The sequence below is a fragment of the Salmo salar genome, chromosome ssa16 (genome assembly GCF_905237065.1).
Source record: "Salmo salar chromosome ssa16, Ssal_v3.1, whole genome shotgun sequence".
Lineage (NCBI taxonomy): Eukaryota > Metazoa > Chordata > Actinopteri > Salmoniformes > Salmonidae > Salmo > Salmo salar.
Genome location: NC_059457.1, coordinates 45798495 through 45813594, shown reverse-complemented (window position 1 = coordinate 45813594; position 15100 = coordinate 45798495). Strand labels below are relative to the sequence as shown.

The following is a 15100-nucleotide window of genomic DNA, read 5'->3' as shown; positions in this document are numbered from 1 at the left end:
AGACAGTCAGTTTAACTAGCAGACAGTCAGTGTATCTAGGAGACAGTCAGTGTATCTAGCAGACAGTCAGTGTATCTAGCAGACAGTCAGTTTATCTAGGAGACCGTCCGTTTATCTAGGAGACCGTCCGTTTATCTAGGAGACAGTCCGTTTATCTAGGAGACAGTCCGTTTAACTAGGAGACAGTCCGTTTAACTAGGAGACAGTCCGTTTAACTAGGAGACAGTCCGTTTATCTAGGAGACAGTCAGTTTAACTAGCAGACAGTCAGTTTAACTAGCAGACAGTCAGTTTAACTAGGAGAGAGTCAGTTTAACTAGGAGAGAGTCAGTGTATCTAGGAGACAGTCAGTGTATCTAGGAGACAGTCAGTGTATCTAGGAGACAGTCAGTGTATCTAAGAGACAGTCAGTGTATCTAAGAGACAGTCCGTTTATCTAAGAGACAGTCCGTTTATCTAAGAGACAGTCCGTTTATCTAGGAGACAGTCAGTGTATCTAGGAGACAGTCAGTGTATCTAGGAGACAGTCAGTGTATCTAGGAGACAGTCCGTTTATCTAGGAGACAGTCAGTTTATCTAAGAGACAGTCAGTGTATCTAAGAGACAGTCAGTTTATCTAAGAGACAGTCCGTTTATCTAGGAGACCGTCAGTTTATCTAGGAGACAGTCAGTGTATCTAGGAGACAGTCCGTTTATCTAGGAGACAGTCAGTTTATCTAAGAGACAGTCAGTGTATCTAAGAGACAGTCAGTTTATCTAAGAGACAGTCCGTTTATCTAAGAGACAGTCCGTTTATCTAAGAGACAGTCCGTTTATCTAGGAGACCGTCAGTTTATCTAGGAGACCGTCAGTGTATCTAGGAGACAGTCAGTTTATCTAAGAGACAGTCAGTTTATCTAAGAGACAGTCAGTTTATCTAAGAGACAGTCCGTTTATCTAGGAGACAGTCCGTTTATCTAGGAGACAGTCAGTTAATCTAAGAAGGTGCCGGTTTATCTAGGACACAGTCAGTTTATCTAAGAGACAGTCAGTGTATCTAAGAGACAGTCAGTGTATCTAAGAGACAGTCAGTTTATCTAAGAAGGTGTCGGTTTATCTAAGAGACAGTCAGTTTATCTAGGAGACAGTCAGTTTATCTAGGAGACAGTCAGTTTATCTAGGAGACAGTCAGTTTATCTAGGAGACAGTCAGTTTATCTTGGGTGTCAGTTTATCTAGGAGACAGTCAGTTTATCTAGGAGACAGTCAGTTTATCTAGGAGACAGTCAGTTTATCTAGGAGACAGTCAGTTTATCTTGGGTGTCAGTTTATCTAGGAGACAGTCAGTTTATCTAGGAAGGTGTCAGTTTATCTAGGAGACAGTCAGTTTATCTAGGAGACAGTCAGTTTATCTAGGAGACTGTCAGTTTATCTAGGAGACTGTCAGTTTATCTAAGAGACTGTCAGTTTATCTAAGAGACAGTCCGTTTATCTAAGAGACAGTCCGTTTATCTAAGAGACAGTCCGTTTATCTAAGAGACAGTCCGTTTATCTAAGAGACAGTCCGTTTATCTAAGAGACAGTCCGTTTATCTAGGAGATAGTCAGTTTATCTAAGAAGGTGTCGGTTTATCTAGGACACAGTCAGTTTATCTAGGAGACAGTCAGTTTATCTAAGAGACAGTCAGTTTATCTAAGAGACAGTCAGTGTATCTAAGAGACAGTCAGTGTATCTAAGAGACAGTCAGTGTATCTAAGAGACAGTCAGTTTATCTAAGAGACAGTCAGTTTATCTAGGAGACAGTCAGTTTATCTAGGAGACAGTCAGTTTATCTAGGAGACAGTCAGTTTATCTAGGAGACAGTCAGTTTATCTTGGGTGTCAGTTTATCTAGGAGACAGTCAGTTTATCTAGGAGACAGTCAGTGTATCTAGGAGACAGTCAGTGTATCTAGGAGACAGTCAGTGTATCTAGGAGACAGTCCGTTTATCTAGGAGACAGTCAGTTTATCTAGGAGACAGTCAGTGTATCTAAGAGACAGTCAGTTTATCTAAGAGACAGTCCGTTTATCTAAGAGACAGTCCGTTTATCTAAGAGACAGTCCGTTTATCTAAGAGACAGTCCGTTTATCTAAGAGACAGTCCGTTTATCTAGGAGACAGTCAGTGTATCTAGGAGACAGTCAGTGTATCTAGGAGACAGTCAGTGTATCTAGGAGACAGTCAGTGTATCTAGGAGACAGTCCGTTTATCTAGGAGACAGTCAGTTTATCTAGGAGACAGTCAGTTTATCTAAGAGACAGTCCGTTTATCTAGGAGACAGTCAGTTTATCTAAGAAGGTGTCGGTTTATCTAGGACACAGTCAGTTTATCTAGGAGACAGTCAGTGTATCTAAGAGACAGTCAGTGTATCTAGGAGACAGTCAGTTTATCTAGGAGACAGTCAGTTTATCTAGGAGACAGTCAGTTTATCTAGGAGACAGTCAGTTTATCTAGGAGACAGTCAGTTTATCTAGGAGACAGTCAGTTTATCTTGGGTGTCAGTTTATCTAGGAAGGTGTCAGTTTATCTAGGAGACAGTCAGTTTATCTAGGAGACAGTCAGTTTATCTAGGAGACAGTCAGTTTATCTAGGAGACAGTCAGTTTATCTAGGAGACAGTCAGTTTATCTTGGAAGGTGTGGGTTTATCTAGGAGACAGTCAGTTTATCTAGGAGACAGTCCGTTTATCTAGGAGACAGTCCGTTTATCTAGGAGACAGTCAGTTTATCTAGGAGACAGTCAGTTTATCTAGGAGACAGTCAGTTTATCTAGGAGACAGTCCGTTTATCTAGGAAGGTGTCAGTTTATCTAGGAGACAGTCAGTTTATCTAGGAGACAGTCAGTTTATCTAGGAGACAGTCAGTTTATCTAGGAAGGTGTCAGTTGTGTAACAGCCTACAGGTACTTGTAGTTACCAATCTTAAGCGGGGCGTTCAAAGAGAGGTCAGCGTACAGAAGGTTTTCTGGTTTCAGGTCACGGTGCACCACCCCATTGTCATGTAAATACTGTGGCACAAACACAAGAGAACAAAACAGTTGCAACATTAGTTGAATGCACTGACTGTAAGTCACCCTGGATAAGAGCATCTGTTAAATGACCCAAATTTAAATGTAAAATTACGGCCACAGTAAGCAAACAAAATGCCGCAAAACACACCCTGGGTGACATGTTGACAGCTATTTTTTTTAAATGTTGTCAAACTTGACCTTATCAGTTCATATGGACAAGTCGGCCTATCACAACTAGTACTGGAGTTTGGAATGACCTTCTAAAATGACACAACAATTAGAAGAAATTATCTATTTTTACCATTAACATTTCATTTTCAGTTTTTCAAAATGGGGACAGCTAAGTTTGTAAGTAAACCTTTTTTCAGTCATGTAATACAATATGTGGGATCATAAGAGGCCACCTTCTCTAGCCCTCCCCCACAGTACAGGCCAGCAGAGCTCAGGGACAGGGATACTGTTTAACTGAGCCAAGCCTCTACAGAGTGGAAATCAATACGTTTCTAATCATCTGACAGAACTATGATTCAATACTGGATTGATACTCAAGGATACAACATGATTTACCTCTGAATGAGTCTCGATACAATGCTACATTGGTTGGAGCAAAGCCTGTTCCCACACTGTTCCTTTGCAGATAAGTTTGGACACCCTTGCTGTACGTGCTATCAAAATGTATTGCTACAGTCCTAGTTACAGTTAACCAGGTCATCCAATGTATTGTTCAGGTAATCAAGGGCATCCAAACCCAGGAGCTGTCAGTTATGCAGCTGGAAACGACTTCTGTCACCTATAAATATGGAGTTGAAGTTGTAGTTGAGTACAAAAAAGCTAAATGTCCTAAGAAAGGCCCTTTTTAACTAGGCACACTTCTACCAAGAGAACAAGTCCATTTTAGTTCACGTCAACAAAAACACGTGTGTGGACTAGATGGCAGATCTGTTCGGGCGTTGAAACTTGAAGAACAGAGAGCAGGTCAAACAGATCATAGCTTGAGGAGAGAATTGCTGTGGGACCTGAGGGATTCAGACCAATCAGGGCATCATTTAATTTAATCTGTAAATGAGCAGCCCCTGATCTAAAATCGACTCAACAGATGGGGCCCATTGCTGCAGTAGCTTAGAGGCTCTTTGACTGCTCTTAACATCCTCCCTGTCACTCAAGAGTCAAGAGAGTTAGTTCCAACTATGACTACTGGACTCGTTTTCTAACTATACCATGAAAGCGTGGAGTGAAATTTAAAGGAAACATTGCTCCTACAGAAAAATGTAATTATGGAACTCTGAATAGAATGTGATAATATACGGTCTGATATATGGCCTGATAATGTCCTTTTGGACTTCTGATGGATTATTAACTCAATATTTTTCTGCACTCTTCCATTCAAAGAATCAGCCAGAGGTTCAGGTACGTGTAAGGTTTTCAGTAATTTAAATGTTGCTCTCTGGACTGTTGATTGTTGAACCCCTATGTTTCTTCCTATCAATACACCATTATTACACTGATCAACTTCCACAATCTTTTATTTCTGGCAAGTTTGTAGTTTATGCAAGTTTGGTAATATGTCTGTTTGTTTCCTCGCATGTTCTGGGTTTTCGGTGGAGTAATTTGATCATGATGGAGCTGGCTTAGCTAGGCCACAGTGCATGGCAGTGAACTGGCCTGCTCAGGCCCCTAATATCCTCATTACATGGTTACAGAACACTCATTAGGACAGTAAAAAGATCTCTGTACATTACAGTCAATTCTCCCATGTGGTTTATTGGCAACAGCTGTTTCGACCAGACAGGTCTTCAAACTGGTGTAATGTACTTAAGTAAAAATACGTTAAAGTACTACTTAAGTCGTTTTTGGGGGGGGGGGGGGATCTAAACTTTACTTTACAATTTATATTTTTGCCAACTTTTACTACATTCCTAGAAAAACTATGTAATTTTGACATTTTCCCTGACACTCAAAAGTACTTGTTACATTTTGACTGGAAAATTGTCCAATTCACACACTACCAATTGGGGAGAAAAAGGGGTAAAAAGTACCATAAAAAAACTAGGGCTGACCCCATTTAGTTGTTTGGTCGATAGTGTCATGTCCTGACCATAGAAAGATGTTATTTTCTATGGTAGAGTAGGTCAGGGTGTGACAGGTTTTTTTCCCTATGTTTTCTATTTCTAGGTTGTCAGGTTCTAGTTTTGTATTTCTATCTTGGGGTTTTGTTTAGGATGATCTCCAATTAGAGGCAGCTGGTCCTCGTTGTCTCTAATTGGAGATCATACTTAAGTAGGGTTTTTTTTCCACCTGGGTTTGTGGGAGATTATCTTTGAGTTAGCGTATGTTTGCGTCGCGGGTTGTTGTTGTTGTTGTCATCGTCGTTCAGTTTATTTATGTATTGCATAGTTTCACAGTGTAAATAAAATGTGGAACGACACACACGCTGCACTTTGGTCCGCTCCTCCTTACGACAACCGTGACAGATAGGCTGTTGGTCAACCAACATTTCTTTAATCAAGCAGTCACAATAAATATTTTTTTTTCATGGTGCACAAGTCACCTATCTGATTCGTGCCTGTCTCAGTGGACTAATTCATTGTGGGGACCACGGGCATGGCACAGTCCATCACGCTAAGACGTGATACTGAAATTGTATGTGGTTATATTATGCAAAAATAATGGTGCAACACTAATAAATCAAATATTATTTTATAACAAATGCGCTTTCTCCCGCGTTGGATATGGTTGCTGTCCGTGGTTCTGGAGCATAATCTTCAATGTGCCGTAAAATTGATGACTTTCCCTATGTTCCTATGTGCATAATAGCAAATTGAACTAGCATATTGGGATTGAGAACAATGTGGTGAAGGCAGCAGCAGCAGAGACGAGGAAACAGACCTTGCCTAACCCAAACCGGCTGCGCACGTGCTCTATCGTGCATAAATTTATTTTGTCCCCCTACACCAAATGCGATCACAACACGCAGGTTAAAATATCAAAACAAACTCTGAACCAATGACATTAATTTGGGGACAGGTCGAAAAGCATTAAACATGTATGGCAATTTAGCTAGTTAGCTTGCACTTGCTAGGTAATTTGTCCTATTTAGCTAGCTTGCTGTTGCTAGCTAATTTGTCCTGGGATATAAACATTGAGTTGTTATTTTACCTGAAATGCACAAGTCCTCTACTCCGCCAATTAATCCACACATAAAACGGTCAACCGAATCATTTCTAGTCATCTCTCCTCCTTCCAGGCTTTTTCTTCTTTGAACTTATATGGTGATTGGCATCTACACTTTCATAGTATTACCACGACAACCGGCAAAACAGTTCGTCTTTCAATCACCCACGTGGGTATAACCAATGAGGAGATGGCACGTGGGTACCTGCTTCTATAAACCAATGAGGAGATGGGAGAGGCAGGACTTCCAGCGTGATCTGCGTCAGAAATAGGAATGACTTCTATTTTAGCCCTTGGCAACACAGACGCTCGCTGGCGCACACGAGCAGTGTGGGTGCAATAATTGAATAACATGGATTTCTAAATGTATTTTGCGACGCTCGTGCACGCGACGTGTCCGTCTGGTCAGCATGTTAAGCCCTATTCGGACAGGATTAGTATACTGGGGGTGGTCGGGTAATGTCATTATGAGCACAAGCACAAAACACCACATCTGTCATTTTAATCTGTCCGAATCTGCCATGGCGGCAATTTGTACATGGCAGGAGAGTAACAATTCCAGCCAGAATAACCTACAGTTTTTTGGCAAACTCCAAGGTCCTATGATAATACTAGTCCCGTGTGAATCGACATCCTTGGGTTTTGTGAGAAATGTCTTGGTTTTACAGGTGTTGCTCACGGTTTGAGCAAGAAAACAATAACTGATTCGATAAATTGAACGAAGTGCTGCGCAAATCCTATGAAGGGCCAACATGTATCAACTTTCACAGTGAATGTTTTTGTTAATATGTTTTGTGCGTATGAATTGAATATTGGCAAATGCGTAAGTAAAAAATATTGCACCTATTTAATGTAATCCTTGCTGTTAATAGCTCGCAAAGCAGCATACAACTGACCTAACCGTTTGCAAGGGCGGAGACAGAGGGCTATCCGGGGGTTCATTCGCTGCTGGCAGTTTGATGCTGAACTCACTTCACCTCTAGTTGAAAGAAGCATTTATTTTGACATTCGGTGGCGCATTTTTCAAATCGAGGACGAGGAAGAGAGAACATTAACGTTGGTTGCGAGATACAGAAGAACATTCAGAAGAAGAGAGAATATTTCCTCAGCTCTACGAGCTCTTTTCACGATTGGCGAAAGCATCATATTTGAAGTAAGTTTTAAGGTTTAACATCGGGTTTAGGTTTCCTGAACAACTTTTACGTTGGTTGAGTCGCTGTGTTAGTTAACGTTAGACCTCCATTAACAGACAGTTCATCAGATTAGAGAGATCAGTTCACAATTTAGCCTAACAATATGTTTACATCTGTGCTAGTAATACACACATATACAATGCTGTGTAGTAAGTTACAGTATACAAATGTTTAGCTAATGTGGGGTAACTAGTAGGCTACAGCTGTCAGTGTTCAGCAAGTTAACATTCAGCAATTTAAATCCATTAACTCAGTTAGATTTTCATACTTGAACTCAAAACGAACAATTGTTATTATCAATCTGTTAACGTTACTCAAATGATTTCCACAATTTGCAGATAGCAAACAGGCTATCTTAAAGGTGTAATAAATTATAGCTAGCTAAGTTACTTACTGCAGAGTGGGGCTAGCCATGATCTAACTAGTAACTTAGGCTGGTAGTTGATTTTAAGGTACAGTTATGATAATGGGGATTTGTAATTAAGATTGAGATGACTAAAATGTGGGTAATTGGATGCTTAGATGTAACCATAGACTGTCTTATTTTTGCATAGGGTCAATTAAACATGAAAAGAAAGGGAGAGATATCAGACTTCTTTTAAAGAAGCACAAACAGGCAGATCAGGTGCAAACAGACCCCAGACCTTACATCACCACCGGACCCCAGAGCAGCTCCCTACCTGAGGCTAGTCAGAGTCAGTGTGGTCAGACTTCACAAGGACCCAGTCTACCACCACCAGGTCAGAGCAGCTCCCTACCTGAGGCTAGTCAGAGTCAGTGTGGCCAGACTTCACAAGGACCCAGTCTACCACCACCAGGTCAGAGCAGCTCCCTACCTGAGGCTAGTCAGAGTCAGTGTGGTCAGACTTCACAAGGACCCAGTCTACCACCACCAGGTCAGAGCAGCTCCCTACCTGAGGCTAGTCAGAGTCAGTGTGGTCAGACTTCACACGGACCCAGTCTACCACCCCCAGGTCAGAGCATCTACCAGGCAGTCACTTTCATGCCCAGTTCAGAATGTAAGTTTAGCTTCAGCTTGTAATGGATGATTTTGTCAGATTAAGCCTCACTTTAAAATGTTGGTTGTTGATTCATGTGTGTTCTTTCTTTGATGGCTGTGGCATTTTTATTGTGGTTCTTTGTGGTTCTTGTGTTGTTTTAATGTAATAGTTGTATCAAGGGATGACACAGAGACCTCTGGTTCTGAGCAAGACAGTTGGGCGGCAGGTAGCCTAGTGGTTAGAGCGTTGGACACCTAACCGAAAGGTTGCAAGATCAAATCCCCGAGCTGACAAGGTAAAAATCTGTTGTTCTGCCCCTGAACAAGGCAGTTAACCCACTGTTCCTAGGCTGTCATTGAAAATAAGAATTTGTTCTTAACTGACTTGCCTAGTTGAATAAAGAAAAAATGAAAAAGAGCTGCCAGGAGATGTCATCGAGCTCCTCCCAACTGCATCAAGCACCAGATATGCTGTTCCATAAGGACCCAATGGTAGGCCAGGCCTATACTTTAACCTACACATTTTAGTTAGCAGCTGTTAGTATCTAATTATTATTTAACGTGTATTTCAGACATTTCAAGATCCAGAGAAGTGGGTCCTGTACAGCCGTGTTTGAAAACATTTCCCAGAACTCAGCATGGTACTAGGAAACGGTCTTTCATCAGCTCCTGGTATAAAGACAATTCATGGCTTCAAAATTTGACTTATGGTTTCACCTGTAGGCATTTTTCTCTGCCCAATACACCTTAATCTGCCTTCACATCACAGTCAGATTTTTGTAACTGGAAAAAGGCGCTGTTTAAAGATTCTGGCTTTAATCTCCATTCGAAGGCAGAGCATCATATCAATGCTATGTATGCTTGGAATCAGCATAAAAGGACTATTGACAGCAACTCATCAATGTTAGATGTCATAAATGATGACCGGAAAAAGAAAGTGGAGGAAAACTGTACTTACATTAAAACAATTGCAGATGTGCTCCTATTAACTGCCACTCAAAATCTAGTGCAGAGAGGTCATCGAGAGTCTGATGACTCTCACAACAAGGGTCATTTTTTGACAATCTTAGAAGAAATAGCAAAGCATGACCCTCTCATAGAGAAAATGATGAATGCATGTGGCAATGCTAAGTACACAAGCCACCAAATCCAGAAAGTGACGTTTTTAGTGTAATTGCAGATGAAACCAAAGATTTAAAGAAAAAAGAACAAATCTCTTCAGTTGTGAGGTACTGTTACAACGGGGCCATCCACGAAAACCTTTTACACTTTCAGTCAGCTGAAAGCTGCTCTCACAAAAAAAATGATAATTGATTGCCTTGAAAAACATGGTCTGGACTACAGAAATAATCTTGTGGGGCAAGGCTATGACGGTGCATCCATCATGAGTGGAAAGCATTCTGGTGTGTCTGCACGGATTAAAAACATTTTATGTACACTGTAATCCACATTGTTTGAATTTGGTTCTTGTCGAGGCTGTAAAATCAGTGCCTGAGGCAGTTAACTTTTTTTCTTTCCTGCAGAAGCTTTATAACTTTGTATCTGGCTCATACGTTCATCTCAAGTGGCTTGCAGTTCAGAAAGAGCTGTATCCACAGCAGCAGCCCAGGGAACAACAGAGACTTACGGATGAATGTAAGGTGGGCATGCAGATACATGGCATGCAGTAATCTGAGGGACAGGCTTCCAGCAGTTCTGAGAGTGCTACAGGATATCACACTTGAAAATAGTGGTGATAGATCAGTGGAGGCAAGGGGCCTTCTTTCTGAAATAGATTTACATTTCATAGGGCTTTTGGTTACCTTTTGTAAAGTGCTTGGTGATGCCAAATGTCTTTCTGACATGCTTCAATCAAGCTCTCTTGACCTAGCAAGGGCTGTGGATCTAGTAGGTGCCCTTACAGACACATTACAGGACTACAGAAGTGAGGGTTAATTTGGAGAACTATGGAAAGAGGTTGAAGAGATTGCAGAGCACTGCAAAATAATTGTACAAACCGTGTGTAAAACACAGCCTAAAACAAGCTTAAGATTTCACGACTCATTGATGATGAGCACTGTAGGACAGAAAAATAGTGACCAAAGTGATGGTGAGAGCTTCCAAAGAGCTATCTTTTATCAGTCTCACAACTGAGCTGCAGAGGAATTATTCAAAGAAGAATTGCGAGATAATGCAAGGGGTCCAGTCTCTCAACCCAAAGAGTACAACATTCTTGAATGAAGAGCCTCTGTTCGCCTTTGCTCAGACCTTTGAGTCAGATTTAGAGGACCTCAAACATGAGGTTCATCAAACCAAGTGGCTTCTTGATAGGAGAGAGAAAGGAGGAAGGGACAGACCGTCTACTCTCCTTGACTTTGTTGTGTTTCTAGAACTTTATAAAGAGGTCTTCCATGAGCTATTTCGACTTTGTAAGATTTCTGTTGTTACACCAGTCAGCAGTGCTTCTTGCGAGAGAAGCTTCTCAGCTTTAAAACTGATTAAAACCCACCTTAGGACAACAATGGTTGATGACAGGTTAAGTCACCTCAGGAATTCTCAGTGTTGAGTCAAGGAGGGCATGCTCCCTCAACATGGATGAGTTTGTGAAACATTTTGCCAGTTCTCAACAGAACCGCAGAATAATGCTGTTTTAAATCTACCTAGGATAATATGGCACTTAGGTGGTCCCTCTGGTCATGATTAAAACCTGCACTGTGTACTAGCTAGTACACTGACATTCTAAAATGATAATCCAAAGTAGAGGTCGAACGATTATGATTTTTTTCAGCGCCGATACCGATACCGATTATTGGAGGGGCCCAACCCAAGTCCGATACCGATTAATCGGCCGATTATTATTATTATTATTGTTATTTTTATAGTGACAATTACAATACTGAATGAACACTTATTTTAACTTAATATAATACATCAATAAAGTCAATTTAGCCTCAAATAAATAATGAAACATGTTCAATTTGGTTTAAATAATGCAAAACAAAGTGTTGGAGAAGAAAGTAAAAGTGCAATATGTGCCATGTAAGAAAGCTAATGTTTAAGTGCCTTGCTCAGAACATGGGAACATATGAAAGCTAGTGGTTCCTTTTAACATGAGTCTTCAATATTCCCAGGTAAGAAGTTTTAGGTTGTAGTTATTATATTATTATAGGAATTATAGGACTATTTCTCTCTATAAGATTTGTATTTCATATACCTTTGACTATTGAATGTTCTTATAGGCACTTTAGTATTGCCAGTGTAACAGTATAGCTTCCGTCCCTCTCCTCGCTCCTACCTGGGCTCAAACCAGGAACACATCGACAACAGCCACCCTCGAAGCAGCTTTACCCATGCAGAGGAAGGGAAAAACTACTCCAAGTCTCAGAGCGAGTGACGTTTGAAACGCTATTAGCGTGCACCCGGCTAACTAGCTAGCCATTTCACATCGGTTACACCAGCCTAATCTTGGGAGTTGATAGGCTTGAAGGGGTGGGTATAATTTGTGGAACGTTCCAACAGGAATCTGTTCCAAAAAACGTAAAGTAAAAGGTTGCCAACCAACAACGCATACAAAGTAGCAACGCATACAAACCTAGCTAACTAGCTGCCGAATAGGAATCAACTCACCACGTAGCTTATTCTTAATGTTTGTCCATAGGCAAACAGACATGTGAGGACAGACATTTTTCGGAATAAACGTGATGAGTGAAAAACACAATGAAATAGACCACTCCCTACCCGGTATCTTATTCTGCCGCTATACAACTTTGTATGCGTTGTTTTTTGGAAACCTTGTTATTTACGAAGTTTTTGGAATAGATTCCTGTTGGAACGTTCCACAAATTATACCCACCCAGGTTGAAGTCATAAACTGCGCAATGCTTGAAGCACAGCGAAGGGCTGTTTGAATGAATGCTTACGAGCCTGCTGCTGCCTACCACCGCTCAGTCAGACTGCTCTATCAAATCATAGACTTAATTATAACATAATAAACACACAGAAATACGAGCCTTGGGTCATTAATATGGTCGAATCTGGAAACTATCATCTCGAAAACAAAAGTTGTTTTCTTTCAGTGACATTCGGAACCGTTCCGTATTTTATCTAACGGGTGACTAAGTCTAAATATTCCTGTTAGGCATTGATGTTTATGGTTAGGTACATTGGTGCAACGACAGTACTTTTTTTGCAAATGCGCTTGTTAAATCATCACCCTTTTGTCGAAGTAGGCTGTGATTCGATGAAAATTAACAGGCACCGCATCGATCATATGCAACGCAGGACACGTTAGATAAACTAGTAATATCATCAACCATGTGTAGTTAGCTAGTGATTATGTTAAGATTGATCGTTTTTTATAAGTCTAATGCTAGCTAGCAACTTACCTTTGCTTCTTGCTGCCCTCGCGTAACAGGTTAATCCTTGTGGAGTGCAATGTAAGGCAGGTGGTTAGAGCGTTGGACTGGTAACCGAAGGTTGCAAAAACGAATCCCCCCTGAACAAGGCAGTTAACCCCCGTTTCTAAGCCAACATTGTAAATAAGAATGTGTTTTTAATCTGATTTGCCTCGTTAAATAAAGGTGTAAATATTTTTATTTTATTTATTTTTTTAAATCGGCAAATCGGTGGCCAAAAATACCGATTACCGATTGTTATGAAAACTTGAAATCGGCCCTAATTAATCGGCCATTCCGATTAATCGGTCGACCTCTAATCCAAAGGATAACATGTCACACAGATTTAATTTGGTCTGGATTAGGCCAATTCCAAAACTTTTCTTTGCTATTAGTTAACATAATATATATGAGCCTAAATATGATTCTGTGACTTTGTAATATTAATGGGCACTTATGCTTGATTTCTGCTTGATACCTGGTATGTCAAATTGCAGCGCGTTGTTTTTCTAATTTACTTTTTTGTACATAAACTATGCAATTTATGTAACACACATGCTGTCTTATCTCCTTGGTGCTTGAGCTTTATTTCCTGACAATATTTAGGATGTTCAACACTTATAGACCCAGATTATATATTCATGAAAACAGAGAGACCCAAGTCTCTCGTGTGTGTGTGTGTGTCTGTGTCTGTGTCTGTGTGTGAGAGAGAAAGAAAGAAATTGAGCTGCCATTCTGAGGTAGAGACACTGACTATTCATAGTATGTTAAAGAATTCTAGTGAAGTAACCCTTTTGGACCACACTATCTGCCACATTGAAGAAATCTGGGTTAAGTGAATTATCACTTCTACCTCTAATCAGCAATCATAGGATTCACCCCTGAAGTAGCCTTGGCCACCCCCTGGTCACCCCCTTGGCCCCCCATGGCCACCCCCTTGGCCCCCCTGGTCACCCCCTTGGCCCCCCTGGTCACCCCCTTGGCCCCCCTGGCCACCCCCTGGTTACCCCCTTGGCCCCCCCCCTTGGCCACCCCCTGGCCCCCCGGCCACCCCCTGGTCACCCCTTGGCCCCCCTGGTCACCCCCTTGGCCACCCCCTGGCCGCCCCCCTGGTCACCCCCTTGGCCCCCCATGGCCACCCCCTTGGCCCCCTGGTCACCCCCTTGGCCACCCCCTGGCCACCCCCTGGTTACCCCCTTGGCCCCCCCTGGTTACCCCCTTGGCCCCCCTGGTCACCCCCTTGGCCCCCCTTGGCCACCCCCTGGCCCCCCTTGGCCACCCCCTTGGCCACCCCCCTGCCCCCCCGGCCACCCCCTGACCCCCCCCGGCCACCCCTGGCCACCCCATGTATAAAACTTTAGTTCTGCCACTGAACGTATGGAAATGATAAGTTCACTTTTGCATCCATAGCCTTCAAACCCATCTCAAGTGCACGTGCACTGTTTAGCTCACATCTGAAGACAGGGGGGCATTTAGGACGTCTACTGCGGATCGCTAAAATATCCTAATGATTATAATAACACTTCCTCAATTCAAATATTACTGCGACACTATACCAAAGATGGTTTGGTATGGTTCAGAAATTTGGGAACCAAGCTGGAGTTATCAGTGTAGCCCTGTTATCGCCTGTACTTGTTGAAATATATTCACGCTTAGAAAAAAACCCTCAAGGCTTCCTTCATAACTGTCAGTTTATTTAAAAAAAATAAGAATTACAGGGGGCAGTTTTGAAAAAACTAATCCTGTCCGAATCTGCGGACATTCTGGGGTAATAATTACATTACCAACGTTCTTTAGTAATACATGTCCCGTGCAAATAGGGCTTTGCCTAAGAAATGTGAGGAGAGTGCAAACCCCAACTTAATTAGGTCTATAATCAATAGCCAAACTGTTGAATGTGCCTGGCTTTATAAATCATCCATATATATCTACAGAAATAAAACAGATCCTGCTTCTGTTGAGCACCAAGCCTCATGCAAAGGCAAACTGTTGGACAGATTAGTCTGTTTTTAATCTGTGCTGTAATAAAGGCTTTACACTTTTTAGGGTGTTGGAACAGACTGGTATTACTTATCATTGATTTAGTGGTTTTTTACGCTGTTCCAAACAGGCAGAAAAAGTATATTTTAATCTTGTTTGTCACACAAAATACACACAGCTTTCGCTCCTGTACCCTCCATTTACTTGATCTCCTTCTTAATGTTATTATTACTATTATTATTATGATCATCATTATAACAATAAGTAATGTCATTATCATTAGTAGGGTTAGTATAGCAGCCTTATATAACCACCATTATAATAATAAGTAATGTCATTATCATTAGTAGGGTTAGTAT

General features: G+C 41.4%; 1 protein-coding gene and 1 long non-coding RNA gene across 2 annotated transcripts in view; one reads left to right on the top strand and one right to left on the bottom strand.

Moving 5' to 3' along the window:
- LOC106574056 (calcium/calmodulin-dependent protein kinase type IV) overlaps nucleotides 1-15100 on the bottom strand; it is a 41604-nt gene that overhangs the window by 9942 nt on the left and 16562 nt on the right. The window contains exon 6 of the mRNA XM_014149593.2: nucleotides 2931-3021. Within this exon, the coding sequence (XP_014005068.1) occupies nucleotides 2931-3021 (91 nt within the window). The remainder of the gene's footprint in view (nucleotides 1-2930; nucleotides 3022-15100) is intronic.
- Nucleotides 8183-11243, top strand: LOC106574058 (uncharacterized). Its single transcript, XR_001321464.2, has 4 exons — nucleotides 8183-8407; nucleotides 8559-8684; nucleotides 8782-8880; nucleotides 8961-11243. It is a non-coding gene; the product is annotated as an uncharacterized lncRNA (long non-coding RNA).